Here is an 11,862-nt window from a genome sequence, read left to right as displayed (position 1 = left end):
AGCAAATCTTCTGCTTCTTGATATTAAAACCTACCTACCTGCTATATATCTCCTATAAAACAGCCTACCTGCTGTTCTACCTTGTACATTTCCTGTTCTGAAGTGTTGGTTTATACCTTTTACCCATTTTCACTCGGAGCATTCCATCTATCACATATTTCACACCATGAAAATGTTACTACTTTTATCTTTTTTATTCTTTATTTTTTTCTGGGTATCAAGGAATCCAACGAGAGCAGGAGTGTCACCAGAACCAAAGATGCTTTTTCTTCCTCCTGGTTCGTATTTGGGGGGCACCAGCACTATTTGATCTGGTTGTTTTGTTTTGTTTTGTTTTGTTTCCTCTCGTGTCCATGTCGCTCCTCCCTTTTCTCTCTGTCTTTACTGATCAGATTGCTCTTGCCTCTTTAAGTTGATATCAGAAAATGAGCATACTGATAGGTATCGCCTAGTTTATTTGTCTGTAGGAATTCCTGAGTATCATTTCTCCCATCTTTAGGGAAGAGATATCAAGATCTGGTGAGCTTGACATGCATCCACTGCTGGCCTAACTAGTGTAGCTGGGGGTGAAAAAGGCATGGCAGCCATAGCCCAGAAAGTGTGTGTGTATGTGTGTGTGATTGTGTGTGTATGCGAGTGTGTGTGTGTGTTGTGAACTGGGGCCAGTCCTCAGAGCAGGGGTACCAGGGCTCACTTATTGACAAAGGCCAGAACTCAAGCAAGAGAAATTACTAATGGGGATGTCCATTTCGACTCATGGGATATCTTTATAACAAAATTAAGAAAGTCCTACAAAATCAGTAAAATAAAGGATTCCCCATATCTTGAAGTTTCAGCTGTTGCAGAGTGGCCGCTTCATTCCCCAACACGTACTACCACCATCTCTCATCATCGTCCCTCATGCTTCTTCCCCTTCGACACTCTGGCTTTCTTTTGAGCCTTGATTTTCTGAATCAAGCAGCTTCCTTGGGACCTTGACACTGAGCCTTGTCCCTGTTGGAAAAAAACACTTCCTGAGATAACCTCAATCTCCCTTCCCATCTCCCTTGAGGTCCTGTTCACATGTCACCTTCTTTGCAGGTCTTGTGTGGACATCCAATAAAAGAATAACACCTCACCAAGTCTCTCCTTATGCCTGCTTTCCTGTCTTCACAGCTTCTGTCACCATCTGACATTATATGTATTCACTTACATTCTCTCTCTATCATAGAATTATAAGGAAATTGTTATCAGCACCTTGTATTCATCACCCAAACAGTGCCTAGAACAAGGTCAATACTCAGAATGTATTCCTCAAGGGCTGCAAAACATTCTCAATAAAATGAGAACCTCCTTTATGCTTGAGGAACAGACAGAGGTGGAAACAGAATTTTGGATGGGATGCCCTAGTGGTATGAGACCCACCCCATATATTGAATTTAACTTCCCGACTCTAAAGTGTAAGTGGTTAACACTTATGCCAGATCACGAATGCTTGTTTGTGTGAAAATTAGTCATTTGTTTTTCTATATGCTTTTAGCTACCACCAACAGATGGAGTCAGGGAACATTACAGGAGTTTCAGAGTTTCTTCTTCTGGGATTTTCAGAGGAAACTGAAGTACAGCTCCTCATATTTGGGCTTTTCCTCTCCATGTACCTGATCACTGTGCTTGGAAACCTACTCATTATCCTGGCTTTCACCTCTGACTCCCACCTCCACTCCCCCATGTACTTCTTCCTGGCCAACCTGTCCTTCACAGACATCTGTGTTACCTCCACCACCATCCCCAAGATGCTGGTGGATATACAAACAGGGAGAAAAGTCATAACCTTTGCAGGCTGCTTTACACAGATGTACTTTTTCCAACTCTTTGCAGGATTAGACATTTTTCTCCTGACTGTGATGGCTTATGATCGTTTTGTGGCTATCTGTCACCCTCTGCACTACACAGTCATCATGAACCCCCAGCTCTGTGGAATTCTTGTTCTGATGTCCTGGATGTTAAGTGTCCTGCATGCCTTGTTAGAAACCTTAATGGTGTTGCGGCTGTCATTCTGTACAGAGGTGGAAATCCCCCACTTTTTCTGTGAACTCAATCAGATGATCCAGCTTGCCTGTTCTGACACCTTTCTCAATAACGTGGTGATGTATTTTGCAGTTATATTCCTGGCTGGTGGTCCCTTCCTTGGGATCCTCTACTCTTATTCTAAGATAGTTTCCTCCATACTTGGGATCTCATCAGCTCAGGGCAAGTACAAAGCCTTTTCCACCTGTACATCTCACCTGTCAGTTGTCTCCTTATTTTATTGTACGAGCCTAGGTGTGTACTTTAGCTCTACTGCTACCCAGAGCTCCCATGCAAGTGCAGTGGCCTCAGTGATGTATACGGTGGTCACACCCATGCTCAACCCCTTCATCTACAGCCTAAGGAACAAAGACATAAAGGAGGCTCTGATGAGATTCTCTGAGGTGGCAGCTCTAAAAGGGCCAGTTGTCCTGGGACTGAAGAAGTGTCCATGACTGCCGGGCCTAAAGTGTGAGGCAAAACTTTGACCAGAATGTGAAAGTCGAACATGCCTCCTCTATGTTTTTCGAGGATCTTTCCTTTATTTTGACCTCACTGAAAAATGTTCATAACTTGTTTTATTAAGCCTTTTGATAGCTCTGGTATACAGCAGATTATTCTTTTGTCATTTCTCTACCTCCTCAAAGTCATTCTCAACCTCAGATGTGAAATATTTGGGCATTCTCACTTATTCAAAGGACTACGCGAATCTGTTAAGAATAATTTATTCTGAAATAAAATATCATAGTATTTTTTCCAGTTTTTTCCCCAGAGAAATGAAAAAAACTTTATTCATACAATGGAATCTTACACTATAGCAGTGAAAATGAAAAACAAAATAAACATGTATCAATATAAGCAATTCTCAGAAACATAAAGTGGAAAAAGTGCAGAATATGTAGTATATTATTCATTTAGGTATAGTTTTAAAACTTTATTTTATTTTCTCAGTGTTCCAAGATCCATTGTTTATGCATCATACCGAGTGCTCCATGAAATATGTGCCCTCCTTAATATCCCCACCAGGGTCACCCAAAACCCCATGCCCTTCCCATCCAAAGCCCTCCATTTGTTTCTCAGAGTCCATAGGCTCATGGTTCATCTCTCCCTCTGATTACCCACAACTCCCTTCTCCTCTCCTTCTCCCAATGTCCTTCTTGTACAAGTAAGTGAAACCATATGATAATTGACTCGCCCTGCCTGACTTATTTCACTCAGCATAATCTCCACCAGTGCTGTCCATGTTGATACAAAAGTTGGGTATTCATCCTTTTCGGTGGAGGTGTAATATCCCATTGTATATATGCACCATACCGTCTTTATCCATTTGTCTCTTAAAGGGCATCTTGGCCCCTTCCATGGTTTGGCGACTGTGGTCACTGCTGCTATGAACATTGGAGGAGAGATAGCCCTTCTTTTCATGACACCTGTGTCTTTGGGATAAATACCCAGTAGTGCAATTGCAGGGTCATATGGTAGCTCTATTTTTTTTCCAATTTATTTATTTTCAGAAAAACAGTATTCATTATTTTTTTCACCACACCCAGTGCTCCATGCAAGCCGTGCCCTCTGTAATACCCACCACCTGGTACCCCAACCTCCCACCCCCCCGCCACTTCAAATTTTTAATGTCCTGAGGAATCTCCACACTGTTTTCCAAAGTGGCTGCACCAACTTGTGTTCCCACCAACCGCCTAAAAGGGGTCCCTTTTCTCCACATCCTCTCCAACACTTGTTGTTTCCTGTTTTGTTAATTTGAGCCATTCTAACTGGTATAAGTTGGTATCTCAATGTGGGCTTGATTTGAAATCTCCCTGATGGCTCATGATGATGAACATTTTTCATGTGTCTGATAGCCATTTTTATGTCTTCCTTGGAGAACTGTCTGTTCATGTCTTCTGCCCATTTTTTTGTCATTTGTTTGACTGAATGCTATGCCTATGGAAAATCTAATCTTGACAACAACAGATATTTACATGAATTTAGAACAAAAAATCTGAGACTGTGCTTCTCATTTGTGAACATAATTTGCTTGTATATCACCACTTTAACTCTTCTTTCTGGGAATCCAGACTTAGACATTCTGGTGGTTATAGCTAATCATGGGGACTTTCCCACACTTTAGGATCCTATTGTTACACAGTTTGTACCCACCATGCCTACCAGAGTCAATGTAAAATAATAATAATAATAATAATAGAATACATGTCTCCAAGTGGAATTTATGCAGAAAGACAAATATGGGGAAAAAGCTGACAGAATATGGCCTTAGAATCAAGGCCATATTGACTTTAAGAATGATGAGGCAACATATTGAAACATACATCTAGTGCAATGCAGAATATTTCTATCTCAGGCACTTCATCTACTCATTGAATTGTGGAATATCAAGATCCATCTGTAAGGTGTATTCACAAGATGAAATACTGGAGCAACATTTGGGGTTCTATTAAATTATCTTCTGGATTCTGTTTGAAATTTTCCAGTGCTACATACAAATATGATTCCTTCAATTTCCCTAGTTGAAATATCTCCTACTATTTTAGATTTTGCCATAACCACTACAGGGACAGAGAATGAATAGAATCAGTATCATACACTATATTTCATTCTCATAAACACAGGAATCATCAGTAAGCTTGGATTCCCATCCAGGTATGTGATTCAGAGTTATTAGTCTTGTGCACACTTACACGTCCTTCCAACCTTTCCATGTTTCCTCAAAGGGTCTCAGTGGAGTCATCTTTTAACATGGTTACATGAGATAAAGAACGGAGTAATCATGAAGGATACTTTCAATTAGGAGAAAAAAGGGCCTAGGCTAAAAAAGAGTCAGATTATTAAAAATGGTGTCTTTTCCACCTCATTTGATTATTACATCAGTTAGATATTGTTGCACACAAGGCATCCTAAAATAACATGGCTTCATATAATGCCTTACTTTTTTAAATTTATTTTTTATTTTCAGCACAACAATATTCATTATTTTTGCACCACACCCAGTGCTCCATGCAATCCGTGCCCTCTATAAAACCCACCACCTGGTACCCCGACCTCCCACCCCCCGCCCCTTCAAAACCCTCAGATTGTTTTTCAGAGTCCATAGTCTATCATGGTTCACCTCCCTTTCCAATTTCCCCCAACTCCCTTCTTTTTAAGATTTTTATTTATTTATTTGACACAGAGAGACACAGTGAGAGAAGGAACACAAGCAGGTGGAATGTGAGGAGGAGAAGCAGGCTTCCCACAGAGCAAGGAGACTGATGAGGGGCTCAATCCCAGGACTCTGGGATCATGACCCGAGCTGAAGGCAGACACTTAATCGCTGAGCCACCCAGCCAATCCATATAATTTCTTTATTATTGAAAGAGATTACAGGGCTAGAAGTTGTCCTGATATCTTCAGGGCTCCTCATGAGTCCTTAGTCAGATGGGAATCTCAACAGTGTGTTTCTAAGTCTCATCCATGAACTGAATGGCCATAGTGCTCCTCTGTCTTAAACCAGTTTATTTCATAGATATATATATATATATCCTGGTTTAAGAGAAAAAAATGATTTTATCAAATGTAAATTGTCTCCACTTAACTCCATTATATTAATATCCACAGGTGAACCTTTGCATCTTCACAGTTGGAAGAGAACTCTCCTGCCATGATAGGTGTGAGTCAACTAATTAGAGAGTGTCCCTTCACTGCCAGTAAAGAAGTTCTAGCTCCTATCAACAAGCCATCTCTTAGCAGGCTTTCCCAGCTGATGGGTGTGAGAAAGAAATCCTCCTTTGTTTTTTCAAACTATCACTCACCTTGAGCAAAGATTCATATATTGGATTCCCATTCAGCTGTCTGTTGTTATTATTATTATTTGTCCATACATTTCATACCCATTTTCTACACTTAACATCTCAAATGACTTTTACAAAGTTGTTAGCATTCAACTGATTCTTGGTTGGGTATTTTTGACCATACAAAATTTTAAGTTTTCTGGAGTTAAATCTGTCTTCCTTTTTTGCTTCTGATTTTCCCACTTGAATCATGATGGTATTGTCCACCTGTAGCTTTTGTATGCACTTTTTCCTATGTTCATCCACATAGGATTCTTTACTTTTACTCTGGAGTCTTTAATCCCTCTGATTTTTTTTAAGGTGGGAAAAATAAGGAAACACTTCATTTCCTTCCAGACATATAGCCATTTGTGCCAGATTTTATTCAACAATCCAGTCTGTTCCAAATTAAGCACAATGTCCCCATCTGATAAATGTGCCTGTTTACTGTGACCCAATTTCTAAGTCATTCAGCAAATAGGAATAGAACAATCATCATGTGCCAGAAAGCTCTAGATACATGCTATGTTGTGTTCTCTTTGCTAAATTAACTGCTAGCTGATGTTGATACTATTCAAAGGGTGTGTGGTGTCAGTTTGTTTTTGATGTTCCTTTTAGTTTTGTTCAATACAGTTGTGGAAAATGACCCAGGTTAATGGGTTTCATCTCCTTTGCCATTCTTCTTGTTCTGTAACTTCTCATTTTCTTCAACGTGTTTTTACATAAAGGCACATATACTCCCAGACCCTGGAAAAAACAAAGGAAACAATGCACAGGAGGTGCCTGCTTGCTTGATCTTGCACATATGGCAAAGGCTGGGGGATTAAAGCAAGTGTGTGTGTGTGATCATATGCCTGAAGAAAAATCACGTGGAGAAGCTAGTAAGAGGATGGATTGTCATGGCAAATTCAGGTTGTATAGAATAGCATCCGGGATGAAGACCAGAACCAGGACTAGAGAGTGTCCATCGGACTTGTCAAAACTATCAAGACCCCCCAGAAAAGGAATAACGAATAAAGAAACGTCACACAAGACAAGGGAGGAAGGAGCCTGCTTCAGCCCCAACCCCATCAGGCCAAATAAAGAGCAACTGGTGAAATAAAGATGGACTAGCCACTGGGAAAGCAAACCTTCTGCTTCTTGATATTAAAACAGTCCACCTGCTGTTCTACCTTGTACATTTCCTGTTGTGAAGTGTTGGTTTATACCTTTTGCCCATTTTCACTCAGAGCATTCCATCTATAACATGTTACACACCATGAAAATATCACTACTTTTATCTCTTTGATCCTTTATTGTTTTTTCTGGGTATCAATGAATCTAATGAGAGCAGGAATGTCACCATAACCAAAGATGCTTTTCCTTCCCCCTGGTTGGTATTTTGTGGCCACCTGCACCATATTATCTGGTTGTTTGTTTTGTTTTGTTTTGTTTTTTACCTCTCATGTCCATGTCACTCCTCCCTTTTCTCTCTGTCTTTACTGATCAGATTGCTCGTGTCTCTTTATGTTGATATCAGAAAATGAGCATACTGATAGGTATCACCTAGTTTATTTGTCCATAGGAATTCCTGGGTATAATTTCTGCCATCTTTAGGGGAGAGATATCAAGATCTGGTGAGCTTGACATGTATCCACTGCTGGCCTAGCTAGTGTAGCTGTGGGTGAAAAAGGCATGGCAGCCAATAGCCCAGAAAGTCATGTGTGTGTGTGTGAAAGCAAGTGTGTGTGTGTTGTGAAATGGGAGCAGTCCTCAGAGCAGGGGTAGCAGGGCTCACATTTTCCAAGGTGACTCGTATTGACAGAGGCCAGAACTCAAGCAACAGAAGTTACTAATGGGGGTGTCCATTTTGACTCATGGGATATCTTTATAACAAAATTAAGAAAGTCCTTTGCCTTTGGAGACATATCTTGAAAGAAGTTGATGTGGCTGATATCGAAGAGGTTACTGCCTATGTTCTCCTCTAGGATTCTGATGGATTCCTGTCTCACATTGAGGTCTTTTATCCATTTTGAGTTTATCTTTGTGCACGGTGTAAGAGAATGGTCGAATTTCATTCTTCTACATATAGCTGTCCAGTTTTCCCAGCACCAATTATTGAAGAGACTGTCTTTTTACCACTGTATATTTTTTTCCTGTTTTGTCGAAAATTATTTGACCACAGAGTTGAGGGTCCATATCTGGGCTCTCTATTCTGTTCCACTGGTCTATGTGTCTGTTTTTGTGCCAGTACCATGCTGTCTTAGTGATCACAACTTTGTAGTAAAGCTTGAAATCAGGTAATGTGATGCCCACAGTTTTATTTTTGTTTTTCAACATTTCCTTAGCAATTCAGGGTCTCTTCTGATTCCATACAAATTTTTGGATTATTTGCTCCAGCTCATGAAGAATACCGGTGGAATTTTGATCGGAATGGCATTAAAAGTATAGATTGCTCTAGGCAGTAAAGACATTTCAACAATGTTTATTCTTCTGATCCAAGAGCATGGAATGGTCTTCCAACTTTTTGTGTCTTCTTCAATTTCTTTCATGAGTGTTCTGTAGTTCCTCGAGTACAGATCCTTTACCCCTTTGGTTAGGTTTCTTCCCAGGTATCTTATGGTTCTTGGTGCTATAGCAAATGGAATCGATTCTCTAATTTCCATTTCTGTATGTCTCCCAAGGAAAAGGAAAGAAAAGCGAAAATTAACTTTTGGGAATTCATCAAAATCAAAAGCTTCTGCACAGCAAAGGAAACAGTCAAAAAAACAAAGAGGCAACCTACGGAATGGGAGAAGATATTTGCAAATGACAGTACAGACAAAAGTTTGATATCCAGGATCTATAAAGATCTCTTCAAACTAAACACATAAAAAACAGACATTCATATCAAAAAATGGGCAGAATATATGAACAGACACTTCTCCAACAAAGACAAAGAAATGGCTATCAGACACATGAAAAAATGTTCATCATAACTAGCCATCAGGGAGATTCACATTAAAACTACATTGAGATACCACCTTACACCAGATAGAATGGTCAAAATTAGCAAGACAGGAAAGAACATGTGTTGGAGAGGATGTGGAGAAAGGGAACCCTCTTACACTGTGATGGGTATGCCAGTTGGTGCAGCCACTTTGGAGAACAGTGTGGATATTCCTCAAGAAATTAAAAATAGAGCTTCCCTATGACCCTGCAATTGGACTACTTAGTATTTACCCCAAAGAAACAGATGTAGTGAAAAGAAGGGCCATCTGTACCCCAATGTTTATAGCAGCAATGACCACGGTCACCAAACTATGGAAAGAACCAAGATGCCCTTCAACGAACAAATGGATAAGGAAGATGTGGTCCATATACACTATGGAGTGTTATGCCTCCATCAGAAAGGACAAATCCCCAACTTTTGTAGCAACATCGATGGGACTGGAAGAGATTATGCTGAGTGAAATAAGCCAAGCAGACAGAGTCAATTATCATATGATTTCACTTATTTGTAGAGCATAACAAATAGCATGGAGGACATGGGGAGTTATAGAGAAGAAGGGAGTTGAGGGAAACTGGAAGGAGAGGTGAACCATAAGAGACTATGGACTCTGAAAAACAATCTGAGGGTTTTGAAGGGGCAGGGGGGTGGGCAGTTGGAAAACCAGATGGTGGGTATTAGAGAGGGCACAGATTGCATGGAGCACTGGGTGTGGTGCAAAAATAATGAATACTGTTATGCTGAAAATAAATTTTTAAAAATTAGGTATAAAGATTTAAAAAAAGAGCAAACGTGGATGCCTGGGTGGCTCAGTCAGTTACCCACGAATCCTCGGGTCAGGTCATGATCTCAGGATCCTGGAATGGAGTCCACATGGGGCTCTCAGCAGGGAGTCTGCTTCTCTCTCTACCTCTGCCACTCCCCATGCTTGTGCTCTCTTAAATGGTCTCTGTCTTTCAAACAAATAAATAAAATCTTTTTTTATTAATTTATTTATTTCAGCATAACAGTATTCATTATTTTTTCACCACACCCAGTGCTCCATGCAAGCCGTGCCCTCTATAATACCCACCACCTGGTATCCCGACCTCTCACCCCCCCGCCACTCAAACCCCTCAGATTTTTTTTCAGAGTCCATAGTCTCTCATGATTCACCTCCCCTTCCAATTTACCCCAACTCCCTTCTCCTCTCTAACACCCCTTGTCCTCCATGATATTTGTTATGCTCCACAAATAAGTGAAACCATATGATAATTGACTCTCTCTGCTTGACTTATTTCACTCAGCATAATCTCTTCCAGTCCCGTCCATGTTGCTACAAAAGTTGGGGATTCATCCTTTCTGATGAGGCATAATATTCCATAGTGTATATGGACCACATTTTCCTTATCCATTCATCAGTTGAAGGGCATCTTGGTTCTTTCCACAGTTTGGCGACCGTGGCCATTGCTGCTATAAACATTGGGGTACAGATGGCCCTTCTTTTCACGACATCTGTGTCTTTGGGGTAAATACCCAGGGGTGAAATTGCAGGGTCATAGGGAAGCTCTATTTTTAATTTCTTGAGGAACCTCCACACTGTTCTCCAAAGACGCTGCACCAACTTGCATTCCCACCAACAGTGTAAGAGGGTTCCCCTTTCTCCTCATTCCCTCCTACACATGTTGTTTCCTGTCTTGCTAATTTTGGCCCTTCTAACTGGTGTAAGGTGATATCTCAATGTGGTTTTATTTTGAATCTCCCTGATGGCTAGTGATTATGAACATTTTTTCATGTGTCTGATAGCCATTTGTATGTCTTCATTGTAGAAGTGTCTGTTCATATCTTCTGCCCATTTTTTGATATGATTGTCTGTTTTGTGTGTGTTGAGTTTGATGTACAGAAATCAGTGGCTTTCTTATATACTAACAATGAAAATACATAAAGGGAAATTAGAGAACCGATTCCATTTACTATAGCACCAAGAACCATAAGATACCTGGGAATAAACCTAACCAAAGAGGCGGGGGGGTGGGAGGTCGGGGTACCAGGTGGTGGGTATTATAGAGGGCATGGATTGCCATGGAGCACTGGGTGTGGTGAAAAAATAATGATACTGTTATGGTTAAAATAAATAAATGAAAAAAAATTGGTTTACCTATAGGGGTAGTATTGATTGGGAAAAGGGGATTACTTTGAAGTTTTTCTCTATATGAATATTAGAAAATAAAAATAAAAAGGAATAAACTAGACTAAACTAAACTAAAACTAAAAAAATAAATTCAAGAAATAGAAATGCAAAATAAAAACATAGGTGTTGTATCAAAAAGTTCATGTTAGAAGGTTATTATGGAATTTGATGTACTGTACAGCTGGCTGTGATGGTAAATAGGTTAAAAAATTATCTATACATTTTTTTAAAATGAGCCAGAATAGTGGGAACGAATTAAAAATAAAAGTTTTCCTGTGAAGTAATGGTGGTGGTTCTCTTATAGTCTTTTTTTTTTTTCCTTTCCTGGTTGGTTTTCTGGGGGAGGGGCCTGCCACTTGGGTTTTCAGTCATTGATTTTCTCTGATTTAAGTCCTCACGCTCCCCTCAAGGGGGTGGACTCTGAGGAAACCGGTTTTTCAGGTTATTGTTCTCTGGAGGTTTTTGTGTTTGTTCACTTTTTTTTTTTTTTTCCTCTCTCTCGCCTTGACAGATTTTTATGGTTTTTGTAGGTTTAGAGGAAAGCACACTGCACCCTGACCTCCTTCTCAGACAGAAGCCACAGTCTGGCTGCAGAGCCCAAATAAATTCCCCCTTGGCCACTGGCAGAGCAGGTTCCGAGTCACCATCCCTGGGGACGCAGGATTTTTTACTTGTGCCCAAAACCACGGCAACAGGGGCTGTCTGGGCAGCTCCAGACTTCCAGAGAGGTTCCAAGCAGTGATTGCACACTGAGATTTTCCCACTGGTCCATGCTGGGAGTGCCTGGTCTTTCTGGTTCCCATAGCACTGGGCTGGCACTGATGCGCACCTCTCTCAGGGGAGGGCGCGTGTCAAGA

General features: G+C 40.5%; 1 protein-coding gene across 1 annotated transcript; it reads left to right on the top strand.

Moving 5' to 3' along the window:
- The first annotated feature begins 1,532 nt into the window (after nucleotides 1–1,532).
- LOC122910212 (olfactory receptor-like protein OLF4) lies at nucleotides 1,533–2,501 on the top strand. Its single transcript, XM_044254874.1, has one exon. It carries the CDS (start codon nucleotides 1,533–1,535, stop codon nucleotides 2,499–2,501), a length of 969 nt encoding a protein of 322 aa, XP_044110809.1.
- Nucleotides 2,502–11,862: the final 9,361 nt, after the last annotated feature.

The sequence above is a fragment of the Neovison vison genome, chromosome 6 (assembly GCF_020171115.1).
Source record: "Neovison vison isolate M4711 chromosome 6, ASM_NN_V1, whole genome shotgun sequence".
Lineage (NCBI taxonomy): Eukaryota > Metazoa > Chordata > Mammalia > Carnivora > Mustelidae > Neogale > Neogale vison.
This window is presented reverse-complemented; position numbering and strand designations above follow the sequence as displayed.

Coding starts and splice junctions, on each gene's coding strand:
- LOC122910212 (XM_044254874.1), top strand. CDS start 1,533: ATGGAGTCAGGGAACATTACAGGAGTTTCAGAGTTTCTTCTTCTGGGA.